This window comes from Mus musculus, chromosome 9 (genome assembly GCF_000001635.26).
Source record: "Mus musculus strain C57BL/6J chromosome 9, GRCm38.p6 C57BL/6J".
Taxonomy (NCBI): domain Eukaryota; kingdom Metazoa; phylum Chordata; class Mammalia; order Rodentia; family Muridae; genus Mus; species Mus musculus.
The window spans coordinates 108,490,595-108,515,941 of NC_000075.6; the positions used below are offsets into that span (position 1 = coordinate 108,490,595).

At 51.2% G+C, this 25,347-nt stretch overlaps 2 protein-coding genes across 15 annotated transcripts; both read left to right on the forward strand.

The window, feature by feature from the left end:
- The first annotated feature begins 12 nt into the window (after nucleotides 1-12).
- Nucleotides 13-11,743, forward strand: Usp19 (ubiquitin specific peptidase 19). Of its 14 annotated transcripts, none has more exons than XM_030244603.1 (27): nucleotides 13-301; nucleotides 1,877-2,136; nucleotides 2,374-2,406; nucleotides 2,542-2,670; nucleotides 2,756-2,889; nucleotides 2,967-3,269; nucleotides 3,422-3,644; nucleotides 3,773-3,929; nucleotides 4,033-4,104; nucleotides 4,218-4,333; nucleotides 4,440-4,660; nucleotides 4,943-5,138; nucleotides 5,217-5,350; nucleotides 5,476-5,634; nucleotides 5,711-5,821; nucleotides 6,258-6,368; nucleotides 6,472-6,573; nucleotides 7,302-7,442; nucleotides 7,538-7,647; nucleotides 7,848-7,985; nucleotides 8,086-8,399; nucleotides 8,501-8,611; nucleotides 8,700-8,916; nucleotides 8,998-9,150; nucleotides 9,256-9,416; nucleotides 9,497-9,675; nucleotides 11,246-11,736. In XM_030244603.1, exons 2-27 carry the CDS (start codon nucleotides 2,013-2,015, stop codon nucleotides 11,360-11,362), a joined length of 3,966 nt encoding a protein of 1,321 aa, XP_030100463.1. In that variant the 5' UTR covers nucleotides 13-301; nucleotides 1,877-2,012; the 3' UTR covers nucleotides 11,363-11,736. The 14 variants fall into 14 exon arrangements, with proteins under 14 accessions (XP_030100463.1, XP_030100462.1, XP_006511897.1 ...); XM_030244602.1 differs by having other exon boundaries at nucleotides 2,970-3,269; nucleotides 4,446-4,660; nucleotides 7,529-7,647; nucleotides 11,246-11,729; XM_006511834.1 differs by lacking the exon at nucleotides 11,246-11,736 and adding an exon at nucleotides 10,600-11,105.
- A 5,667-nt stretch (nucleotides 11,744-17,410) lies between these two features.
- Qars (glutaminyl-tRNA synthetase) lies at nucleotides 17,411-25,347 on the forward strand. Its single transcript, NM_133794.2, has 24 exons — nucleotides 17,411-17,605; nucleotides 17,789-17,936; nucleotides 18,283-18,392; nucleotides 18,555-18,630; nucleotides 18,847-18,911; nucleotides 19,501-19,554; nucleotides 19,694-19,754; nucleotides 20,545-20,616; nucleotides 20,737-20,822; nucleotides 20,938-21,024; nucleotides 21,889-21,988; nucleotides 22,106-22,184; nucleotides 22,266-22,374; nucleotides 22,472-22,602; nucleotides 22,692-22,784; nucleotides 23,075-23,212; nucleotides 23,299-23,386; nucleotides 23,471-23,614; nucleotides 23,696-23,800; nucleotides 23,949-24,041; nucleotides 24,152-24,279; nucleotides 24,373-24,439; nucleotides 24,513-24,638; nucleotides 25,202-25,347. Exons 1-24 carry the CDS (start codon nucleotides 17,489-17,491, stop codon nucleotides 25,250-25,252), a joined length of 2,328 nt encoding a protein of 775 aa, NP_598555.2. The 5' UTR covers nucleotides 17,411-17,488; the 3' UTR covers nucleotides 25,253-25,347.

The window sequence follows — 25,347 nt, forward strand, 5'->3', positions numbered from 1 at the left end:
TACCAGCAGAGGCCGAGCACCGGAACCCCTCCTCTTCCTTTCCCGCCCTCCCCAAAGCTGCCCTTCACCAAGAGCTCCCACTCTTGCCGGAAGTGCGTCATCAGCTCGGCACCCCGCCTCCCGTAGCCGTAGCTAGAAGTCGAAACAAAACAAGCGGCTGAAGCAGCGGCGAAGGCGGCGGTGGCGGAGGAGCCGGGACGGGGGAGGGGCGCGCCGGAACCGGAACCGACCCGACGCCGGAACCGGAATCGAGAGCGTGTTGCCAGGGCCCGAAGAGGGCTGGTGGCGGCGGTCTCGCTCGGTGAGTGGTGTGGGCCTCAAGTCGCCGGTTTGGCCGCAGCGGGGGAAGGCCGCAAGGTTGGCCCGGGGCGGGCCTGTTCAAGGTCACGGGCCGTGCCAGCCCCGACATCTCGAGCCTCGCGGCGTGCTCGGCCTACCGATGCCGACCGAGCCGTTATGCTACCCCTGTGGCCGGCCTCTCTGTTTTTAAGAGGATTAGCGGCGAGCGAGGGTGGCTTCCTGGAGGAGGTGGTGGCAGGCCTGGGATTCGGAGGCTGGAGGAGGGCAGCATCCTAGCCGGGGCGTTGGTCTGCGTTCAGTAACTCTGCGCAGCTTCTCTAACCAGCTGGGATCTCCGGATAGTTTCTCTGCCGCTTCGACGGCTTTCAGAGCATGGGGGAGGGATTCCGGCTGTGAATCGGGCCTCGGTGTAAGGAGGAAACGGCGGGTGCTCTGCCCAGAGGCCTGGACGGACTGTCACTAAAGATTCCGCTCATCACTCTTATCGTCCAAGGGTATTTTTATCACCCCACTCTCCCCTAAGGGAACACAGGCTACAGTTCAATCTCCTTCGTCTCGCAAGCCGGGCTTGAGGCTGCCAGGGCTAGTACTAGGTCTACGTTCCATCTCCACCCTCACTAGTTTTGAGAACTTCACTTTGGATGGAGGGAGCCCGAATCCACACACAGGTGGGAAACAGATCAGGCCTCCGTGGCTCAGAGCTGATGATGAAGGAAGGAACCTGGAGACAGGGGTGATGTCTGTTTCGTTGTTAAGCCTATCACCGTGTCTTAAAACTGGAGTCCACTCCTCATTTTTTTTTTTTTCGAGACAGGGTTTCTCTGTGTAGCCCTGGCTGTCCTGGAACTCACTCTGTAGACCAGGCTGGCCTCGAACTCAGAAAATCCGCCTGCCTCTGCCTCCCAAGTGCTGGGATTAAAGGCGTGCGCCACCACCACCCGCCTCCACTCCTAATCTTTAAGGCTGAGGAGAGAGAGATCGATCCTTCTTTAGGTGGAAACAAAAGATCAAGTTTCAGGAGCTGGTTTATGGCAAAAAATAGGAGCCGGCAGGAAGCAGACTAGATGCTTTAGTACCAGAGCCTTTCTGGTTAGTGGCAGCACCTGGGGCCGTTTTCAGCTTCAGAGTCTGCCCTTCTGCTGCTCTGACTATTCCTTGGTCTCCCTCTCTGCTGCCTGACTCCTTCACTCTCTACTTGTCTGGCGGTGACTAAGCAGCCGGCGAGAGTGAAGGAAGCAGAGCAGGCTGCTCAGAGTGCAGACCTGTGGGTTGGAGCCATGGCTCTCATCCAGAGGATGATCCTGGTCCCAGGCCACAACTGCCTTGACCTAGCACTTCCTCAGTGCAGCCTTCCAGCGTTGTGGGTTTCTGTAGATACCCAGGAGGCGTGGCCTGAAGCACTTGCCACTGCTTGAATTATTTATTTCCTCACAGGGTAGCCTCACAGTGCGCATGGCTGCCTCAGCTGGTGAGAATCCTGCCCATTAGGGTTCAGAGAGGCCTGCGTTGCTCAGCCCTTGTAGGCAGGGAGCAGATCACTTGGCCTTGGCAGTGACTCGTGGTCTATTTTCATTAGGCTCTTGGTTCTTTGCTGAAGAATTTGGCCACAAAGAGTTGCCAAGATAGCTGGGCCGGGAAGAAAGCGCCGCAGCCCTGACCCAGACGCTGTTGCCGACTCTGGGCCACTCTGGCTGGCTACCAAGCGGCTCAAGATGTCTGCAGGGGCCAGTGCTACAGGGCCCAGGAGGGGGCCGCCAGGACTGGAAGAGGCCACTAGTAAGAAGAAACAGAAGGATCGAGCAAACCTGGAAAGTAAAGATGGAGATGCTAGGAGAGGTAGGAGGGGCTTTTCCAGAGTGCCTACGGCTTCCCTTATCACTGGACATGCAAGTATTGGGGTGGGGGTGGGGGTCCTGTCTCTTCCTCCTCTATCCTGGTTTGATGGGGAGAAAAAGATCCATGGCAGGCTGGGTAGAACCTGGGCTTTCCACCTGAGAGACGTGGCTAAGATTAATGAGATGGGAGTGTCTGGGGTCTGGCTCACTCATTCCTGTCTGTTCCTTTTGTTGCCAGTGTCCCTTCCTCGAAAGGAACCAACCAAAGATGGTGAGTACTGAGTGCTACGTGAGAGAAAGGAGAATTTAGCTCCCATCTGGAGCGGTAGGCTTGGCTCGTGTACCTGTCTGTCACCATTAGCACCTTGTTGAGACCCCTCTGATCTCTACCCCTCTCTCCCTGTAGAATTGTTGCTCGATTGGAGGCAGAGTGCAGATGAGGTGATTGTTAAGCTGCGCGTGGGAACAGGTCCCGTACGTCTGGAGGATGTAGATGCTGCGTTCACAGACACGGACTGTGTGGTGAGGCTTCCAGGTGCGTCCGTGTACCCCGAGAACAGGGCTACCTTTGAGTGCTCTGATACCCCCACTCCAGGTTACTTTTGCCACTCTTTTTACAGATGGTCGGCAGTGGGGTGGTGTCTTCTTTGCTGAAATACAAAGTTCTTGCACCAAAGTGCAGGCTCGCAAGGGTGGTCTTCTACAGCTAGTACTACCCAAGAAGGTGCCTCTGCTCACGTGGCCCTCTCTCCTGGTATGTTCCAGTTGCGTGTATGGGAGTTGGGGATACCCAATGTATTCAACAGGGCCTAATTGTTATCTCTTTGGCAGAAGAAACCTCTGGGAACCCAAGAGCTGGTGCCAGGTTTGCAGTGCCAGGAGAACGGGCAAGAGCTGTCTCCCATTGCCCTGGAGCCAGGCTCTGAGCCCCGCAGAGCTAAACAGGAAGCCCGAAACCAGAAGCGGGCCCAGGGCCGTGGTGAGGTAGGCTCGGGGGCTGGCCCTGGGACACAGGCAGGGCCCAGCGCCAAGAGGGCTGTTCACCTCCGCAGAGGGCCAGAAGGGGAAGGGTCCATGGATGGCCCCGGCCCCCAGGGTGATGCCCCGTCTTTCCTGTCTGACTCAGCTACCCAGGTAAGAGTTAGGTGCCTGTTTTTCTATCTGGGTATTTGGAGATAGGGGAAGGAATGTGGACCAGAGAGGGTACCACTGGCCGGACCAGAGCTAATCTTGCCTCTGTTTTTTTTTTTGTGTGTGTGTGTGTGTGTGTGTGTGTGTGTGTGTAGGTTGAGGCTGAGGAGAAGCTCTGTGCTCCACCAATGAACACTCAAACAAGTCTCTTGAGCTCAGAGAAGAGTTTAGCCCTTCTGACAGTAGAGAAGACAGTGTCCCCCAGGAATGACCCAGTCGCCCCGGTTATGGTCCAGGACAGAGACCCTGAGCCTGAGCAAGAAGACCAAGTCAAAGAGGAGATGGCACTTGGGGCTGATCCTACAGCCTTGGTGGAGGGTAACATGGGGACTGGGCAGGCGGGCCCCCAGATTGGGTTGCAGGGTTGGTGGGTGGGCATGGAGTAGTACAGTAACAGGCTAGAATTTGTCTTGGGTTGGTGGCACTGAGCCATGGTCTCAACCTAGAACCAGAGTCTATGGTGAACCTGGCATTTGTCAAGAACGACTCGTATGAGAAGGGCCCGGATTCGGTGGTGGTGCACGTGTACGTGAAGGAGATCCGCAGGGACAGCTCCCGAGTGCTCTTCCGAGAGCAGGACTTCACACTGATCTTCCAGACCAGGTGTGTGGCTGAGGCTGGGGCAGGTTCAGCAGTGTGTCTCGGATGGGGATGTGCTTCAGGCGTTTCTCTTTGTCCTTCCTCTTCCTCTGCTCTGCCTCTTCAGGGACGGAAACTTTCTGAGGCTGCATCCGGGCTGTGGGCCCCACACCATCTTCCGATGGCAGGTGAAGCTCAGGTGGGTGGTGCGCAGCCCCGTCACTGCTGCCCTCACTTGGGCTCCCATCTCTCGGGCTTGTTCAGCTTCTCCTGTTTCGCCTGAAGTCTCTGAACTCAGCTTTTCCTTGACAGAAACTTGATTGAACCAGAGCAGTGTACGTTCTGTTTCACGGCCTCTCGAATCGATATCTGCCTCCGGAAGCGGCAGAGTCAGCGCTGGGGGGGACTGGAGGCCCCTGCTACACGAGGTCTGCACACGAGCTCCCTTCATTGCCTGAGCCCCACGTGGTTAGGACCTCCCCGCGACTTCACACATGCTGCTAACCACCAGCCCTCTCATTCCCCCTTTTTAAGGTGCAGTGGGTGGTGCAAAGGTTGCCGTGCCGACAGGCCCAACCCCTTTGGATTCAACCCCTCCAGGAGGTGGCCCCCACCCCCTGACAGGCCAGGAGGAAGCCAGGGCTGTGGAGAAGGAAAAACCCAAGGCTCGATCAGAGGACTCAGGGCTGGATGGTGTGGTGGCCCGCACCCCCTTGGAGCATGTAGCCCCAAAGCCAGACCCACACTTGGCCTCGGTAAGAATCCTCAGCTGGGGGCTGGTGAGATGGCTTAGTGGGTAAGAGCACCCGATTGCTCTTCCGAAGGTCTGGAGTTCAAATCCCAGCAACTACATGGTGGCTCACAACCATCTGTAAAAAGATCTGACTCCCTCTTCTGGAGTGTCTGAAGACAGCTATAGTGTACTTACATATAATAAATAAATTAAAAAAAAAAAAAAAAAAAAGCTCAGCTGGGATGGCACGAATGAGGCTGCAGAACATCAGGGCTCCTCTGTCATGGCTCCCTTCCTTCCGCAGCCCAAACCCACGTGTATGGTGCCTCCAATGCCGCACAGTCCAGTTAGTGGGGATAGTGTGGAGGAGGACGAAGAGGAAGAGAAGAAGGTGTGCCTGCCAGGCTTCACTGGCCTTGTCAACTTAGGGAACACCTGCTTCATGAATAGCGTCATTCAGTCTTTGTCCAACACTCGGGAACTTCGTGACTTCTTTCACGGTAGGTCAGGGCCAGGAGACTGGGATATAGGCAGAGGTGGTACCTCTGTCTCTTACACCACTACTTGACTGTTCCTAGACCGATCCTTTGAAGCTGAGATTAACTACAATAACCCATTGGGGACTGGTGGGCGCCTCGCCATTGGCTTTGCTGTGCTGCTCCGGGCCCTATGGAAGGGTACTCACCAAGCCTTTCAGCCCTCCAAGCTAAAGGTGAGTTGTGCTCACCCCCCCCCCCACACACACACACCTTGTTTACAGAGGGACAGGAGGGCTAGTGAGTGTCCTGTGAGCGGATAGTTAAGATTTCTCACTAACACTTTGGCCTCTTCATCTAGGCCATTGTGGCAAGCAAGGCCAGCCAGTTCACAGGCTATGCACAGCATGATGCTCAAGAGTTCATGGCTTTCTTGTTGGATGGGCTACATGAAGACCTCAATCGAATCCAAAACAAACCCTACACAGAGACTGTGGACTCGGACGGGCGGCCCGATGAGGTCAGTTGGGGTTGTCGAGTGTTGTCTTGTGTGTCCTGGCCCTTAGTTCTCCTTAGTTCTCACTGTCTTCCTTCAGGTGGTAGCCGAGGAAGCATGGCAGCGGCACAAGATGAGAAATGATTCATTCATTGTGGACCTGTTTCAGGGCCAGTACAAGTCAAAGCTGGTGTGCCCTGTGTGTGCCAAGGTACGGTGGGTTCCCCGAGAGAGATGCCCCCTTGTTAGTTGGGCTGGTTTGGCCAGACTACTTGGAAACATTTGTGTTTTCAGGGAATTCTGGGCAAAATTTGGGGGAGGAATTGGGCAGAACCTAAAGGTGCCTGTGGTTAGAAGAAATCAGGCAAGGTAGGCGTCCAGACTGAAGTCAGAGGCGTTTGTGTGCACAGGTGTGGTGTTGCGAGGATAAGTGAGGTCCACCAATGTTGTGGGTAAGGTTGGAAAGGCATGTGGAGAGCAGATGAAGGGAACCTTGGGGAAAAGGCCAAGCCGCCAGGAGAGGGGCATCGATCTCTCCTGGTGGCTTCTGTTCCTCAGTCTAGTGCTTTACCACTGAAGTTTGCTGATTGGCTGAGAGCCCTGACAGCCTTGACTCGTGTGACCCCCTGTCACCTCTGCATCCACAGGTCTCCATCACTTTTGACCCGTTCCTTTATCTGCCGGTACCCTTGCCACAAAAGCAAAAGGTTCTCCCCATATTTTATTTTGCCAGGGAGCCCCACAGCAAGCCCATCAAGGTGAGTAACCAGCCCCCTTCCCTTCTCTCCCCTTCTGTCTGGCCGTCCTAAGGAAACAGGACTCTTCCTGTGCCCCACGCTGACTTGACCTTTCTTGCCAAAGTTCCTGGTGAGTGTCAGCAAGGAGAACTCCAGCGCGAGTGAAGTGTTGGACTCCCTCTCTCAGAGTGTCCACGTGAAGCCTGAGAACCTGCGCCTAGCCGAGGTACCTGTCCTTCCCAGGCTTCTGCATGTGTGGCCATGTTTGTGAGGTTGTAGTTGTTTGTGTTTTGTTCTTTTAAACATTTTTATGAGTGTTGTGTCTGCTTGTCTGCATGTATGTGTGTGTAGTATGTTATGTGCCAGGTGTCAGGTTAAGGGTGTTGAACCGCATGGAACTTGAGTTATAGACAGTTACAAGCTGCCACGTATTTGCTGAGAATGGAACCCAGATCTTTTGGAAGAATAGTCGGTGCTTGTAATACTGAGCCATTTTTCCAGTTCCACTTATGTATTCTTTTTTTCCTTTTCTTTTTTTCTTTTTCTTTTTTTCTTTTTTTTTGAGACAGAGTTTCTCTGTGCAGCCCTGGCTGTCCTTGACTCACTTTGTAGACCAGGCTGGCCTTGAACTCAGAAATCCGCCTGCCTCTGCCTCCCAAGTGCTGCACTTATGTATTTTTTTCTTCTCTGGATAAGGCGTTTGCTAGTAATCCCAGGGGTAGAGGCCCTCCGTTCCTTATGGAGGGTCAGTGAGGTTGATGCCTGCTCAGGCTTTGTCTCAGGTTCTCTAAAGTGCTTTCTGCCCCAGGGCAAGCATATTCCTCTTTTAGTCCACATATCATGTCCTGCCCCATCTCAGTAGACTCCAGTGCAGGACTAAGCCCTCCGTGGTGCCGTGAAGCAGAGCTGGAGAAAGGTCGCACCACATGCCATATGTGTGTCCTTTCTCCCCAGGTAATTAAGAACCGTTTCCACCGTGTTTTCTTGCCCTCCCACTCACTGGACGCTGTGTCCCCCACGGACGTGCTCCTCTGCTTTGAGCTGCTCTCCCCAGAACTGGCTAAGGAGCGGGTAGTAGTGCTGGAGGTGCAGCAGGTGAGTGGGGCCAGCCTGATGCCACAGGGCCCTGGTGGGGGCAGTCACTGCTGCCTGCCCTTGCTGAGCCAGATGACCCACCCTAGCGCCCCCAGGTACCCAGCATCCCTATCTCCAAGTGCGCAGCCTGCCAGCGGAAGCAGCAATCAGAAGAAGAAAAGCTGAAGCGCTGTACCCGTTGCTACCGTGTGGGCTACTGCAACCAGTGAGGAGCCCCATGGCTCTCCCCTCCTATTTTCTCTACCTGCCTTTTGCTTTCCTGTCCTTCTCAAGCCCTCCACCCACTTCTCTGTTTTATTGGGCCTTGGGGGAGGCAGGGCTGGCATACCTAGTCCCCAAGGGCATCAGACAAGTCCCTGATAATATAGTTACAGCACTCAGGGCTAACCTTTTCTTTCCCTCCAGGTTCTGCCAGAAAACCCATTGGCCTGACCACAAAGGCCTCTGCCGCCCTGAGAACATTGGCTACCCCTTCCTGGTCAGTGTGCCTGCTTCACGCCTCACTTATGCCCGTCTTGCTCAGCTACTAGAAGGTTATGCCCGGTAAGAGCCCAGAGGCTGGACTGGTATACACAGGGAGCAGGTGTTCCAAGTGTGACACCAGTGGGTCAGAGTTCTTACTTGCCTTGCTGTCTGCTGCCAGGTACTCTGTGAGTGTATTCCAACCGCCCTTCCAGCCTGGCCGCATGGCTTTGGAATCGCAGAGCCCTGGCTGTACCACGTTGCTTTCAACCAGCTCTCTGGAGGCTGGGGACAGTGAAAGAGAACCCATTCAGCCTTCTGAGCTCCAGCTGGTGACCCCTGTGGCTGAAGGGGATACAGGGGCTCACCGAGTATGGCCGCCTGCTGATAGGGGTCCTGTGCCTAGCACCAGTGGACTCTCTTCTGAGATGCTGGCCAGTGGGCCTATCGAAGGTTGTCCCTTGCTTGCTGGTGAGAGGGTATCTCGGCCTGAAGGTAGGATCTGCTAAAATGCTTTGGGTACTGCACTGAAGTGTTGGGAAGGCTGTTCCCACCAGAGTGGACAGGTGAGCACTGATGAGTGTGCTTTGTCTTAGCTGCTGTGCCTGGGTACCAACACTCAAGTGAATCTGTGAATACCCACACGCCCCAGTTCTTCATCTATAAAATTGATGCATCAAACCGTGAGCAGCGGCTGGAGGACAAAGGTGCCTGATGCTGTGGGTGGGAGTCATAGGGTAGCTTGTACCACCTGCTCTGCGCAGCTATGTGACCATGGTCCCTGCTTCTCTCTAGGGGAGACACCATTGGAGCTAGGTGATGACTGTAGCCTGGCTCTGGTGTGGCGGAACAATGAACGCCTGCAGGAGTTTGTGTTGGTAGCCTCCAAGGAGCTGGAATGTGCTGAAGATCCAGGCTCTGCTGGTGAGGCTGCCCGTGCTGGCCACTTCACCCTGGACCAGTGCCTCAACCTCTTTACACGGCCTGAAGTGCTGGCACCTGAGGAGGCCTGGTGAGGATTGGGCAGCAAGCAGGTAGTTGACCATGGTGGAGGGAAACTTGCTGCTTCTGACTCCTCCTCTGTCGCTCACAGGTACTGCCCACAGTGCAAACAGCATCGTGAGGCCTCCAAACAGCTGCTGTTGTGGCGCCTACCGAACGTGCTGATTGTGCAGCTCAAGCGCTTCTCCTTTCGTAGTTTCATTTGGCGAGACAAGATCAATGACTTGGTGGAGTTTCCTGTTCGGTGAGCAATGAGTGAGGCCTGCTGACTGTGGACAGGGCACAGGTATCGGGGCAGCCTGGGCTCCCGCCAACTAACTGCCTCACCCTTCTCTGACTGGGACTACAGGAACCTGGACTTGAGCAAGTTCTGTATCGGTCAGAAAGAGGAGCAGCTGCCTAGCTATGACCTGTATGCTGTCATCAACCACTACGGAGGCATGATCGGTGGCCACTATACTGCTTGTGCACGGCTGCCCAATGATCGCAGTAGCCAGCGCAGTGACGTGGGTGAGGGCACACACAGCCAGCAGGATAGGTGGTAGGGTGGTGGTCCAGGCCGTGTTCATACTCTTCCCACCCTGCTCTAGGCTGGCGCTTGTTTGATGACAGCACGGTGACAACAGTAGACGAAAGCCAGGTCGTGACGCGCTATGCCTATGTTCTCTTCTACCGTCGTCGGAACTCTCCTGTGGAGAGACCCCCCAGGGCAAGTCACTCTGAACACCACCCAGACCTAGGCCCTGCAGCTGAGGCTGCTGCCAGCCAGGTGAGGCATTGGGGAGGCCTAACAGGTTAGTTGGGGGACAGAGTTGGGGCCTTCAGGTCTACAGAATTTATAGACTGGGTTCTTCGACATTCAGGTCTCACCCAGAGACATCCTGGAAGATAGCCTAGGGACACAGTCAAAGGTGTACATATATATAAACACGATGCCACCAGTGTGCACAAAAGAATAGGTCAAAGACTTACCCTGAGCACACCAGGCACCGTGCTTTATACAGACTTAACCCTGTTGTCCCCTGGCTCTCCCTCATAGTCTCCATATGCTGGCCTCGAGCCCATCGTTTGTGGTCACCCTCCTGTTCTGATGTGTATTTGAGATATTCCCTATCAGAGATGGCTGCTGCCTGGATTGGCTGTCACACTCTCTGTGGTGAACAAATGTCCCTACTGAAACGTCAGGCTCTTCTGTGTCATTTGCTGACACTGTTCCGTAGGTCCATGAGCACAGTCACTTTGTTCTCTGGAACAGCTACCTTCTTTCTGTTATCCATATTCCCTTGAGACCTCCCTGTGTCAGGCTCAGAGACACAACACAGTGGTCAGGATCTGGACTTTGGTAATCCTGAGGAGATTGCCATGGGTTGGCTACGTGTCCTCTGTGAGCTGGTCCCTTCTGTGGGATGTCTGGACTAAAGCCTGACCAGGTAAACGCCACACCCTTGCCCATGAAAACCTCCATGTGGATTGAAGGCTGTCTACAGGAGGTCAAGACTGTCACCATTCTTATACCCTAGTGTGCTCAGCTTAGAAATCTGCATCCTAGCTACCTACCAACTTCCCTGCTGCTTGATCTGGAACGTGGGGGCTTACACCCAGTTACCTTGATGGGACTGTCTTGGCTAGGGGTCTCAGGGAAACTGGGCCTCCCCATCCTCTGGGTGCTGATGGCCCTTTCCACATACCATAGGCTTCCCGGATTTGGCAGGAGCTCGAGGCCGAGGAGGAGATGGTACCTGAGGGGCCTGGGCCTCTGGGTCCTTGGGGGCCCCAAGACTGGGTGGGGCCCCCGCCACGTGGCCCTACCACACCAGACGAGGGTTGCCTCCGATACTTTGTCCTGGGTACCGTGGCGGCTTTGGTGGCCCTTGTGCTCAACGTATTCTATCCTCTGGTATCTCAGAGTCGCTGGAGATGAGCTCACCTGCAGGCACCTGCTGTGAGCTGGCCTACCTGTCTGCTCACCAGGTCATGCCTACCTTTGTGGTGGGAAACAACTCTGGGCTCTGAGCCTCAGTGTATGTATCTGGTGGGAGACTTGTGGGGACTGCAGTCTCTGCAGGGGCAGAGTATCCTAGGGTGTGTGTCCATCCAGTTGTCTGTCGTCCTGTTTCTCTGACCCTTGTCCTAGGGCTTGGCCCTGCTGGAACTATTTCCTGTATTTAAAGTGTTAATAAAATGAGTATTCAGGCCCAATCTTGTCTCTCTGTCTAAATGCCGCTGCTGTCTGCGCCTGCCTGGGGGCCCTTCCTTGGGTGCAGGGGCTCTGAGCCAGCACCCGGGATGCCAGGCAGTATGCTGGGCAGCCCCCAACCCGTCCTCGTATTCTGTTGCAGGGACTAGGCCCTGGCCAGGCCCCCGAGGTGGCCCCCACGCGGACAGCCCCTGAACGCTTCGCCCCCCCTGTGGACCGCCCAGCCCCCACGTACAGCAACATGGAGGAGGTCGATTAGCAGGTCCCTGGCTGATGGAGGGACTGGGTTTGGGAGGTCCCCTACAGAGGGCCATCTCTGACATTTTTTTCTTCTGTCACTCAGAGGACACTGGCTCTACCAATGGGAATTTGGGGGGACATGATTTGAGGGTGGGAACCTCGCAAGTTGTGACCTCTTGTTAACTTGGTCCCCAGATTAGTAGGCCTTGGCCTTTCCAGCTGCCTTCAGTGCTGCGTGTTTGGTTCTCAGTTGTACCTTCAATTCTTTCTGACCTGCATTACAAACATTATAATTTTATTCTAAAAATTGTAATTTTTTGCATTTTGGAAGTGACTGCTGCTGTTTAAATATATTTTAAAAATAAATAATAAATAAGCTGACTTAGTGACTGATCCACAACATGTTATGGCTCCCTCCCCGCCCTCCTCATCTGGTTGTGTGTTTGTATTAAAGATCCCGAAATTCTCTGATCCGGGGAGATAGGGTCAGCACATTTTCTCTTGGTTATTGTAGAACTTTTAATTGTTGCTGTGACAAACTGTCTGCCAAAAGCAACTTAAGAGTTTGTTCAGGCTCGTAGTTGGAAGGTACAGCCAGGACAGAAAAGGCAGGAGGCAGTGGGTCGCATTCCATGTCAAGTGAGGAAGTCGGGAACACTGAATGCTCAGCCCAGCTCACTCTAACTTCAGTCATACCCTTGCCTATGGAGTAAATGGTGCTGGGCACGGTTAGGGTCTGTCTCCTAGGTGATTTTAGACTGTTCCAAGTAGTCTTTTTGTTTTTTTTGTTTTTATTTTGAGACAGGGTTTTTCTTTGTGTAGCCCTGACTGTCCTGGAACTCATTCTGTAGACTAGGCTAGCCTTGAACTCAGAGATCTCCCTACCTCTGCATCCGAGTGCTGGGACTGAAGGTGTGCGCCAGCATCGCCCAGCCAGGTTGACAATATTAACCACGAAGCCCTCATATATCAGTTCCTTGGAGGCTGCCTGCTAACTGGCATCCCATTGGTTCTGGCTCCCATGTTAAAGTGGCTGTAATTGGTATTAAGATTATAGTACATCCAAGGATAGAGTAGTACCCATGAAACTCTAGAGCTGGTAACTTGGGTTAAAAGATCCAAACCCTGTAGCAGCCTGGGGATAACCACACAGCAGGTTAGAGACTACTTGGAGGAAAGGAGAGTCCATGGGACGACCGTCCCTCCCCTAGCCTCTGCAGTAGTTTCAAAATACTTGCATCCCTTGAGAGGAAAGGAGAGGAAGATCCTGCTCTGAAAAGAGGATAAGCAGAGGACAGAGACAATCTTAGTTGACTTCCTACTGCTGGAGGAGTTCTGGGCCTTCATACCATGGCTCTTGGCAATTGCCCAAGCTACTCAACTACGGGTCAGTATGCATATCTAGCTTCAGGGTCTCTGCAACCTTGACACACTTTCTTCCAGTACTAGGGATTTGTGTAGTTGAATGTTCTGTGGCTGAGCTAAGCCCCCAACTCCAGTACAAACACAGGAAACCTTGCTTCTGTCTGGGTCTGGATCACACTGTCGCTCCACATCCTCATAGTTACTCAGAAATCCGCCTGCCTCTGCCTCCCGAGTGCTGAGATTAAAGGCGTGCGCCACCACTGTCTGGCTGCTTCAGGGAATTTGAACCTCTCTGCCCTCCTTGAGTACCTGCAACCTCTTCCCCATCCCCATGTTCCCCACACGATTATCCCTAGAGAAGCCAGAAGCAGACGAAAGACCAAGGTGTGAATGGGGTCTGCGGCATCCTCAAGGCAATTACATGAAGCTCACTCTTCAGAGATGGGAGTCAGGGGTAGCAGTGAGCTACTGGAGAATCCTAACTACATGATCACAATTGGGGATACACTATGAAAAAGGCCGTGTGCTGGTGTTGGTTTTGCAGAACTAGCAGAGTGTGGGGTCTTGTAGAAATGGATATGCTAAACTGTGTTGGTCATGTCAGCTATGATGGCTGGAGGACCTGGTAGGTATGGAGTGTATAACAGGATCGTGTTGGCTCTTTGTTGTGTGCAGCACTGTTACTGCTAAACCCGTGACATCATTCTGTGTGCTGTTAGTCCGTGCCATTAAGACTTGTTTATGCGCTGGAAGGTGGTGTCTCTCACCTTTAATCCCAGCACTCCGGAGGCAGAGGCAGGCGGATTTCTTTTTTTTTTTTTTTTTTTTTTTTTTTTTGGTTTTTCAAGACAGGGTTTCTCTGTATAGCCCTGGCTGTCCTGGACCTCACTTTGTAGACCAGGCTGGCCTCGAACTCAGAAATCCACCTGCCTCTGCCTCCTGAGTGCTGGGACTAAAGGCGTGCGCCACCACGCCCGGCTGCAGGCGGATTTCTGAGTTCAAGGCCAGCATGGTCTACAAAGTGAGTTCCAGGACAGCCAGGGCTACACAGAGAAACCCTGCCTCAAAAAAACCCCCAAAAAACAAACAAAAAAAGAAAAAGACTTGTTTATGCATCTACCTGACTGCATGCTATGATGGGTTTTACTGGCTGCTACCTAGCTTTCGTACTTGGACATTTTTCTTGGAGGTGGTACTCCTACAGAAAGGCTAACCTATAGGCTAGGGCCATACAACTGTTTTCATTTCTGCTTTGTGTAAGTCATGGTTCCTGAGGTCTGACTAGACAAGTGACATAGTACTGGAAGAGCTACTGTCTCAGGCTGTTACACTGAGCTGTTGGCTCCGTGGGGGGGATGGGTTAGGAGACGAGGTAAAGGAGAATAGGTTCGACCCCATTCAGGAGGCCATTGCCAGACCTGCAGGTCTTAGTGATGGTGGGGACTGAGTAGGAATGAGTCCTTGGTTGGCATCAGGTATTGAGGAAACACTGATAGTGGCAAGTTATTTTTATTTTATTTTCAGACAGCCTCTTGCTATGCAGTTGAGGCTGGCCTCAATTTCATGGCAGTTTTGCCTCTGCCTTTCAATTGCTAAGATAACAGGAATATACTGCTATGCCTGGCAAGGTGTTCTGTATGGCTCTGCTCATTATGGGCCCTTATGCTGCGCTGTCTGGCCTTCTGCAGCTGCAGACTTGGCACAGTGCTGATGTGGCCATGGCTTTGCTTAGATAGCTATCCTGCATCATTTATCCAACTCACAAACCTGGCCTTCCACATGCTGTGCATGCTAGGGTAAGATGGAGCCCTCAGGATAGTGGATTGGATCTGTGGCTCTGGACAGAACCTGGCAAGGAGGTCGTTATGGGAGAGCTACATGTAGACTCAAATGTGACCCTTGGTAATTGTGGGATGTCAGCACAAGGCAACCTTATCAATCTCCTGACCAGTCCCTGAAGATCCAGAAGAACATCAGGCTTCCAAAAGCTTCAACTCCAGTTCTGCATTTGGGAATTTCTTCACCATTCTACTAACAGTGGTTGACTTCTTCACTTTCCACATGAAGAACAACTTGTGTGTTTTGTCCTTGTCAGCAAATCTTTTTTTTTTTTTCTTCTCTTTTTTTTTTTTTTTTTGGTGGGTTTCTCTGTGTAGCCCTGGCTGTCCTGGAACTCACTTTGTAGACCAGGCTGGCCTTGAACTCAGAAATCCACCTGCGTCTGTCTCCTGAGTGCTGGGATTAAAGGCGTGTGCCACCACGCCCAGCCACCTTGCCAGGAAATCTTTAAAGTTAGACAGGCACTGCAGCTATTTTTTTTTAAAGATTTATTTATTTATTATATGTAAGTACATTGTAGCTGTCTTCAGACACTCCAGAAGAGGGAGTCAGAGCTCGTTAAGGATGGTTGTGAGCCACCATGTGGTTGCTGGGATTTGAACTCTGGACCTTCGGAAGAGCATTCGGGTGCTCTTACCCACTGAGCCATCTCACCAGCCCGTTTGTTTGTTTTTTTTGACAGGGTTTTTCTGTATAGCCCTGGCTGTCCTGGAACTCACTTTGTAGACCAGGCTGGCCTCGAACTCAGAAATCCACCTGCCTCTGCCTCCCGAGTGCTGGGATTAAAGGGGTGTGTCACTACACCCAGCACACTGCAGCTATTTTATTTTTATTTACTTTTTAAATTTTTTTTTTTTTTTGAGACAGGGTTTCTCTGTGTAGCCCTGGCTGTCCTGGAACTCACTTTGTAGATCAGGCTGGCCTTGAACTAAGAAATCAGCCTGCCCTCGCCTCCCAAGTTTGCGATTAAAGGCGAGCGCCACCATGCCCGGCCCTATTTTTATTTTTTATTTTTTGAGACAGGATTTCTCTGTGTAGCCCTGGCTGGCCTCAAACTCACAGAGATCCACCTGCCTCTGCCTCTCAAGCGCTGGGATTAAAGTTGTGTGCCACCACTGCCCGGCGCACTACAGCTATTATCAGGATTACCCTCTGTTTCACACTGTCCCTACCTTAGAAGTCCCATGGAGGGATTTGCTTGTGGGTTGTTTGCCTGTGTGTGTGATATTTGGCAGCTCTGAAATGGCTAAGAGTGGCACTAGACTTTACAGTTCTTATTAGGGGGAGCAGGCTGCCCATGAACTCACAGAGGTTGACTACCTTAGCCTGAGCACAGGGATTAAAGGCCTATGCCAACACGCATGCCATATTATCTTATTGTATGGGTATTTGTATTTATATGAGTATCAATCACATGTATGGTGCCACAGGGGGCCAAAAGAGGGCATTAGATCTCCTGGAACTGGAGTTAGAGTTTGTTGAGAGCCATCATGTGGATGCTGGGAACTAAACCCTGATGTTTTCCAAGACCACAAAGTGCTATTAATTCAATTTAGAAATATAAAACTGTGTGTGTGTGCAATATTCTGAGTCAGTTCTCTCCTGCCACTATGTGTGATCTAAGGACCTAGAACCCTGTTTGTGGAGACCTGAGGAGGGCACTGGATCCCCTGCAACAGACAATACATATATTTTAACCACTTTGTGGGTGCTAGGAATTGAACCCAGGTTCTCTGGAAGAATAGGCAGTGCTCTTCTTCTTCTTTATTTATTTATTTTGGTTGTTACAAGACAGGGTTTCTCTGTGTAGTCCTGGCTGTCCTGGAACTCACTCTGTAGACCAGGCTGACCTGAAACTCAGAGATCCGCCTACGAGTGCTCTTCTTTGTTTTTTTGAGACACGGTTTCTCTGTATAGCCCTGGCTGTCCTGGAACTCACTTTTTAGTCCAGGCTGGCCTCGAACTCAGGCCTCTGCCTCCTGAGTGCTGGGATTAAAGGAGTGAGCCATCACCGCCCTGCCGGAGTGCTCTTCTTAAATGCTGAGCCATCTCTCCAAGCTCCCAGGATATTTTTTATCTACTCCTTGACAATTTCATATATGTGAACAATGCATCTTTTTGTTTTCTTATTTTTCGAGACATAGTCTCACTATGTGACCCAGATGGCCTTGAACTTGCAGAGAATTCCCCTGTTTCTGTCTCTGGAATTAAAGGAGTATACCAAGTCTCTCCCACTCCAGAACACCTGCCTCTTACTCGCCCAAGAAACCTCAACAGGTTTGTCTTGGGTACCCAGTTGGTCCAATCAGTGCTTCCTGTGGCATGTTGATGCACCTTGTTTGCATAAGATTTTAAAGAAATCATAGACCTTCCTATGAAGTCCCTTCTGGCCTTTCTTTCGCTTCTCCTTGCTGTGTCCCAGTACGCACTTAAAAAGTACCAGGTTTATGTGGTCCCTAGGTAGGTCATTCTATATATTTTCTGCAGTGATGTGGACCAGGAAATTCAGGGAATTCATTTATGTTGCCATGACAACCCCAAAGCTGTGACGTTGAAAAACGCGGCCGGAACTTTTGCTCTCCGACAAGAGGATAGTGTCGGGTTCCTTGGGCTGAGGGGGGAGAGGCCACGCCTGAGTCTACCTGCAGCTTTGTTGCTAAACACTTTCCCTTTCCACGCCCATGGCAATTTTTTTAAAGTCGCACGGACCCAACCCTGTCAACTGCCTAGAACCGGGAAGGCGGAAGCTAACTGCCTGGAAAAGCCAGTCCGCTCGCTCTCTGACTCATAAATGGCGTTGACTACCTGGCTGGCCCCGCCCCTTTCACCGAGGAAGGCCACCATTGGTTCTCTTCAAGGCTTCGTACTCCTATTGGTCAATGAGCAAAGGTCGCTGTTCAGATGAGGCCCAAAGTTTCTTTTGGTTTCCGGTGTGCCTGCTATGGCTACTCCAGATTCGCTAGCGCTGTTCACCGGCCTTGGCCTTAGCGAGAACAAGGCCCGCGAGACGCTCAAGAACGAGGCTCTGAGCACTCAGCTGCGCGAGGCGGCGACCCAGGTGCGAGCCCTGTTCCCTGGCCTTAGCTGCTTGCTGTGCTCCAGAGCAACGTGGGACTGGGTCCAGATCTTGATTTGCTCCGGGTGTCCTGCTCTTGCCTTGTGGGAAGAGGAAGACACTTTAAAGTGATTCATCCTAACTCACTGGGAATGGATCTTTTTTCCCCCGGCCCCCTGACTCCAGGCACACCAGATTCTGGGTTCTACCATCGACAAGGCTACTGGGGTCCTCCTATATGACTTGGTCTCCCGACTCAGGGATACTCGGCGTCGTTCTTTCCTTGTGAGCTATATAGCCAATAAGAAGATTCACACGGGACTCCAGCTGAGCGGTGAGTCCCGTCTGTTTTACTAGTCCACCTTCAATCTCTTCTTTAGCAAAGACTCGAGTTTGCTTTTTCTGTCAAGTGTTGCTTTTTGGACAGCAGGTTCTGGACAGGCACTGAGGCATGGAGGTAGAGACCTCTGGTGTGGATTGCAGAGTTACCACAATGAGAAGCCTGCTTCAGAACACATGGCTTCTCTTTTCTCTGGTCTCAGTGCTTCTCTTCAGTGGTGCCAGGGCCTAACCTCTTAGGCATCTAAGTAACCGAAATAGTTACCTCTTCACTGTACTAAGGCCCTATCTACCCACTTCTTGGAGCTGACTTGTCTAGTTAATTGCCCCTCCGTTTTCAGCTGCTCTTGAATATGTTCGGAGTCATCCCCAGGATCCCATTGATACCAAGGACTTCGAGCAGGAGTGTGGCGTCGGTGTGGTGGTGACACCGGAGCAGATTGAGGAAGCTGTAAGTCCTCTCCTCCAGGCATCAGATATCTCCTCCTAGTTCTTCTGCCCCTGCAAAGGAGTGGTGTAGCTTTTCTCCACAGACCCACAGTGAGAGTGGCTGTTGGTCTCCTGACTGCTTCTGAAGAGGTGTTCATGAACCATATGGCTTGGCTTTCTGCAGGTGGAGTCCACCATAAATAAGCATCAGTTGCAGCTCCTAGCGGAACGGTACCGTTTCAACATGGGGCTGCTAATGGGTGAGTTGGATCTGGGGCAGGGAGTTACTTGGAAGTGCATCATTCTGATTGTTCCTTTCATTTTGGGCATTCATGGGAAGGGCGATGGGAGTGTGAGCAGGGACAGGGTGCTAGTGTTCTGACAGGGTCCTGGTCCTGAGTCAGCTGGGCCTTCTTTGAGGAGGGGAAGAAATCCTCCCTTTTCCTCCTTGCAGCTTCTTATGTTTATCCTCTTAGGAGAGGCTCGGGCTGCGCTCAGATGGGCAGACGGCAAAATGATCAAGAACGAGGTGGATATGCAGGTGGGCACCTCCCTAAGAAGATGCTCCGGAGATAAAGGGAACGAGACCCTGTCCTTCTTCTGACAGGGAAAGTGGAGCCCAGTGTGGAGGGAGTAGCGCTTAACTTGGGTCTCTGAGTGAGGGTGACCCCCTTTCTTGGGAAGCTGCTTCCTCCTCTCACATGTGCATGCTGTGGCCTTTATTGATATCTGGCAAAGAATCACAAGAGGACGATGACTGAGGTACATTGTTTATCGTGATGCTGGGCCCACGTTATTTATCTGTAAATGGCAGCACTCGTTCTCTGGGCCCAGGATAAGTCCTCAGAAAGGAAAAAGCATTCAAGGCCAGTAGAACCATGTGAAGAAGCCAGCTGGGCAGAGGCAGGTGGATCTCTATGAGTACTAATCTGGCCCTCATAGTGAGTTCCAGACCAGCCGAGGATATATAGTAAGATCCCATGTCAAACAGCAAAACATGTGATGAGATACAGCGGGATGGGGTGGATAGGTTGGCTGGCAGAAAAGCCAGGAAGCCCTTGGTTGTCGGGGAAGGACTCCATCAGGAGATTCTTGAGAGAGTACACCCTTGTCTGTATCTATCTGCTCAGGTGCTTCACCTTTTGGGGCCCAAGATGGAAGCTGATCTGGTGAAGAAGCCCAAGGTGAGGCTAGGAATTGCCCAAGATAACTGGGAGTGCAGTAGAACGAGAGAGACTTACAGCTGGAGAAGGGATCGTCTGAACCCATTTCATCAGCAGATCTTTCCTAGAAAGAATGATGTGATTTCTATGCCTTTCTTAGGTGGCAAAGGCACGGCTGGAAGAAACAGACCGGAAGACAGCAAAAGATGTGGTGGAGAAAGGTGAGAAGCCGAGGTTCCTGTTACATTCTGCTGCAGACTTCTGGGCATTCTATCTGAAGGACCTTACATACAGACTTCTCGGGCCCTCCCGTATTCTCATGACTGCGATTCCTGCTGTTGCCTTTGCATAGAGACCTGAGAAGTTTGGCTCTGTAGCTCTTGTCACTGGGAATTGGAGATGAGGGGTCACCTCAGATCTGGTTTTAGGATATTCATGGATATTTTCCTAGTGGGAATGATAGTTTCATCTAGAAGGCAAGGGCCGGGCGGTGGTGGCCCACACCTTTAGTCCCAGCACTTGGGAGGCAGAGGCAGAGGCAGAGGCAGAGGCAGAGGCAGGTGGATCTTTGGTTTGTAGCCAGCCTGGTCTACAGAGTGAGTTCCAGGATAGCCAGGGCTACACAGAGGAACAAATAATTTAAGAGATAATATTGTTTTTATACTAGGTTGTCTTAGTCATGCATATGACAGATAGTTCCACATTGTCAGGCCTTCTTTGTTAAAAATAGCTCATTAAAATATAACTTATGGGCTGGAGAGATGGCTCAGCGGTTAAGAGCACTGACTGCTCTTCTAGAGGTCCTGAGTTCAAATCCCAGCAACCACATGGTGGCTCACAACCATCCATAATGAGATCTGCTGACCTCTTCTGGTGTGTCTTAAGTCAGCTACAGTGTACTTACATACAATAGACAAATAAATCTTTTTTTTTAAAAAGACAGGAAAAAAAAAAGAAAAATCAAAAAGAAAAACAACAAAGATGAGGCAAGGTTCTTGATTTCTTCTGCAGGTGAAGTGGCTGGCCAGACCCTGTCTCTGATGGAGCAGCTCCGGGGGGAGGCACTTAAGTTTCATAAGCCAGGTGAGGGGGTAACTCGAAATTCTGGGGTGTGCTGGTGGTTAGCATTACAGTCACACCTGTAAGTCAGGATCCTTGCCTGACAGCTGCTCCTGGTCATCAGCTCTATTCTGATCCTGGCAGGTGAGAACTACAAGACGCCAGGCTATGTGATCACTCCATATACCATGGATCTGCTGAAGCAGCACCTGGAGATCACTGGGGGACAGGTGTGTGGGGGTGTGGCCAGGCAGACACTTGACTGCCTAGGCTGCCTCATCTCATCTATTTCAGTAGGTGATCTGAGCTTTGGTCCCATTCCCTTTATCCCATTCCTTTACTTAGGTACGTACGCGGTTCCCTCCAGAGCCCAATGGAATCCTGCATATTGGACACGCCAAAGCCATCAATTTCAACTTTGGTTATGCCAAGGTAAGCATTTGTCTAGGTCCTGGCAAGTAATATGATCACTGTCTACTCCCATGACTGCATTCCAGAAAGGTATATTTCTGTCTTGCCTTTTGTAGCTGATGACAGAGGCCCTAGAGAAAAACTCCATGTAACAGCTATTGTCAGGAAATACTGGGTTAATGGGGAAAATTAAAATGGTTCTTTAGATAGGGTTTCACTGTAGAGTCCTGATGGCCTTGAATTGTGGCGATCACATGCCTCTGCTTCCCAGGTACTGGGATTAAAGGGGTGCACCGCTATGCCCCATGGAAGATGCATTTCTTCAATTCCTTATATTAACTTTTCAATTTATTTTTTGGCAGTCATCAATAGAAGACATTAATTAAAAAAATATTCCTAGGTGGCTGAAAAGATGGCTCATTGGTTAAGACCAGTTGTTGGCCTTGCAGAGAACTTGGTTCAGTTCCCATCACCCACATGGTGGCTTATTCAGTTTTCGGGGATGTTTTCTTCTGAAATCATCTTTTGCCCTCTGAGGGCACTGGGCACACACATGGTGAAAGCATATGCATGCAGGCAAAACACTCAAACACATAAATCTAAAGGGAAAAAAATGATGTGTGTGTGTGCACGAGCGCAAGCACTCATGCATACTCATGCTATTGAACATTCATGGATGTCAAAGACAGACTTTGGTGGAGTTGGTTCTTTTCATCATAGACTTTGAGGATCCAACTGAGGTCATTCAGCTTGCTAGGCAACTCCTCTTATCTGCTGAACTATCTCATTGGCTGCCTTTTACATTTGATAAGCTTGGACTTTGAGAATGTAAGGCTAATGGTATGGACTCTAGGGCTGATGGGTGTGGTCCTCCAACTCTCTTAGGCCAACAATGGTATCTGTTTTCTGCGCTTTGATGACACCAACCCTGAGAAAGAAGAAGCAAAATTCTTCACTGCTATTTATGACATGGTGACCTGGCTGGGTATGATGAGCTTGAGGCCTGGGCAGGGTTGGTGGGAAGTAGATCTCTTTTGTAGGCCATGGCCGTGCCCGTTAGTGTTTCCTACTGGCTTTTCATACTATGTTCACATCACTCCAGGTTATACACCTTACAAAGTGACATATGCTTCTGACTATTTTGACCAGCTGTATGCCTGGGCCGTGGAACTCATCCATGGGTAAGGTTAGGTCCATAATGTTGAGCCCGGTCAGCTGACCAGGTCCTGGGCCTCCTGTACATTCATATCCCTTCTTCACAGGGGTCTTGCTTATGTGTGTCACCAGAGAGTGGAAGAGCTCAAAGGCCATAACCCTTTACCTTCTCCATGGAGGGACAGGCCTAAGGAAGAATCATTGCTGCTCTTTGAGGTGGGGTCCCAGAGGGCAGCTTGGTTTGGGTAGGCCAGTGTGCGAAGCATGAGACACACCCGTGTTTAGAGATAGCCTGAGCTCTTGTTCTCCTCAGGCAATGCGCAAGGGCAAATTTGCAGAAGGAGAGGCCACACTTCGAATGAAGTTGGTGATGGAAGATGGCAAGATGGACCCCGTGGCCTATCGAGTCAAGTACACGCCACACCATCGCACAGGGGACAAATGGTACACATTGGCATGATGAAGGGTGAAGTAGCAGGGCTGTGGATTGGGCAGAGAGACTGGTTGGCTAGTCTAATGCTTCTGTTCCACAGGTGCATCTACCCCACCTATGACTACACACATTGTCTGTGTGACTCCATTGAGCACATTACCCACTCGTTGTGTACCAAGGAGTTCCAGGCTCGGTGAGGAGGCTGAAGTCATGTAGTGGGTATAGCTAGGGGGATTCCTTATGTGTTTAGGGTGTATATACATATGAGTGGGGCTGTGGGTGCCACAGTATGTGTTGAGATCAGAGTACAACTTGTGGAAGTCAGCTTTCTTCTTCCACCATATAGGTTCCAGGGATCCAACTTGATTTTCCAGAGTTGGCATTAAGTTTCTTTACCCACTGGACCCTCTCGTTGGCCTCTAGTGCTTTTTCTGTGGTCTTTTTATGACCCCACAGATGGCTAACCCTTTTCTTCCATCCTAGACGGTCTTCCTACTTTTGGTTATGTAACGCTCTGAAAGTCTATTGTCCTGTTCAGTGGGAATATGGTCGCCTCAATTTGCACTATGCTGTTGTCTCAAAGCGCAAGATTCTCCAGCTTGTAGCAGCTGGTGCTGTTCGGTAGGTGTGGTCATGGGGTCTGCCAGAGGTTGTAGCTCTTGTGGCATGTGCTGTTTAAGATCTTCTGACCACCCTCTTATCCAAAGGGACTGGGACGATCCACGGCTCTTCACACTCACTGCCCTACGACGACGGGGTTTTCCACCAGAGGCTATCAACAACTTCTGTGCTCGGGTATAATTCAGTAGGCTTAGTGGGTGAAAGCAGGCTGGGTGTGGCCCTTTTACTTGTGGTATGACTGATGAGTTTTCCTACCAGGTTGGGGTCACAGTGGCACAGACCACAATGGAACCTCATCTTCTGGAAGCCTGTGTGCGTGATGTGCTGAATGATGCAGCCCCACGTGCCATGGCTGTTCTAGAGCCACTACAAGTTGTCATCACCAACTTTCCTGCTCCCAAGGTGGGCCTACCTCTGTGTGTGTGTGTGAGCATGTGTGAATGCCGAGTATCTGAGATAACAGCTATCTGTCTCCTGCTACAGCCCTTGGACATCCGAGTGCCAAATTTCCCAGCTGATGAGACCAAGGGTTTCCACCAGGTTCCTTTTGCTTCCACTGTCTTCATTGAGAGAAGCGACTTTAAGGAGGTAAGTGGGGTTTACTGCTAGGTCTATTTTTAATAGCCTCTCCTTCCTGCTTTACATGAGCCAATCCCTAACAAACATGAGGTTGGGAGAAGCCTTGTTCTTGGATGATGTTTGCAGCTTCTGTATCTTCCATGCTTCTTTTCTTTAGGAGTCAGAACCAGGCTATAAGCGCCTAGCTTCGGGCCAGCCTGTGGGCCTGAGACACACTGGTTATGTCATTGAACTGCAGAATATTGTCAGGGTAAGAGACAGCTGCAGTCTTTCTGTACAGTGCCTGCTAGGGCCAAGATTGTGTGTTGCTAACAGTCTTCATGTTGGTCCCTGGTCTGATTCCATCTTCCTCACTTCTAGGGCTCCAGTGGCTGTGTGGAACGCTTGGAGGTGACCTGTAGACGAGCTGATGCTGGAGAGAAGCCCAAGGCCTTTATTCACTGGGTATCACAGCCTTTGGTGTGTGAGATTCGCCTCTATGAGTGCCTGTGAGTGAACATAGCTGGAATTGAGACTGTCACAGGATGGGAATTGCATGCTGTGGCTCTCCAGCAAGGGCCTGACTTTCACTCTGGCTACAGATTCCAGCACAAGAACCCCGAAGACCCTGTTGAAGTGCCTGGTGGATTCCTAAGTGACCTGAACCCGGTAGGCTCATAGAATGTGAGGTGAGGGTGGTGGGCTTCTGAGCTGGACAGCCACTTGGATTCTCTGTCTGCAGGCGTCACTACAAGTGGTAGAAGGAGCATTAGTGGACTGCTCTGTGGCTTTGGCAAAGCCCTTTGACAAGTTCCAGTTTGAGCGCCTTGGGTACTTCTCTGTGGATCCAGACAGCCATCAAGGACAGGTGCTTAATTTGACCCACCTATACCCTTCTGTGTACTGATGGTGGAAGCTGTTCACTGTGATAAACACTCTCCCTACATCCCCTTAGCATTCTCCAAATAAGTTGGGAGGGACATTCATTACTTTCCAGTTAAGTCCAAGCACAAAATTTTATAGGGCTCTAACTTTTTTTAAGATTTATTTTATTTTATGTTAGTATGCTGCTGCTGTCTTCAGACACACCAGAAGAGGGCATCAGATCCCATTACAGATGGTTGTGAGCCATCATGTTGTGAATTGAACTCAGAACCTCTGGAAGAGCAGTCGGTGCTCTCAACTGCTGAGCCACCTCTCCAGCCCCGGCCCTAACTTTTTTACTCTTCAAAGTAGCAGGCAAGCTTAGAGTTTGTCATAATCCTCATGAAACTAAGGCACAGCACAGGCATCTAGTCCTTTATCTGAAATTACAGAGTTATTGACAACCTTGGTACCTCACCTCCATGATACCTCACCTCCTAGGTGATGAAGGGGAAGTAAGAAGCCCGGTTCGGGGTTGTTGGTCATTTTTCTTCTACTGCCTTTCAGATTGTCTTCAACCGAACTGTCACACTAAAAGAAGACCCAGGCAAAATATGAACTGAATACATGTGGCCCTACCTCATCCTGGAGGCTGGGGGTGCCCTTCAGCACTCCACACTCCGTTTCAATAAAGAATAACTAAATCCCTCTGG

Coding starts and splice junctions, on each gene's coding strand:
- Usp19 (XM_006511832.2), top strand. CDS start 2,013: ATGTCTGCAGGGGCCAGTGCTACAGGGCCCAGGAGGGGGCCGCCAGGA. Junction 2,671..2,755: donor CTGTGTGGTGAGGCTTCCAG/GTGCGTCCGTGT, acceptor CTCTTTTTACAG/ATGGTCGGCAGTGGGGTGGT. Junction 5,635..5,710: donor CGGACGGGCGGCCCGATGAG/GTCAGTTGGGGT, acceptor GTCTTCCTTCAG/GTGGTAGCCGAGGAAGCATG.
- Qars (NM_133794.2), top strand. CDS start 17,489: ATGGCTACTCCAGATTCGCTAGCGCTGTTCACCGGCCTTGGCCTTAGC. Junction 18,393..18,554: donor CGGAGCAGATTGAGGAAGCT/GTAAGTCCTCTC, acceptor GGCTTTCTGCAG/GTGGAGTCCACCATAAATAA. Junction 22,603..22,691: donor CATCGCACAGGGGACAAATG/GTACACATTGGC, acceptor TCTGTTCCACAG/GTGCATCTACCCCACCTATG.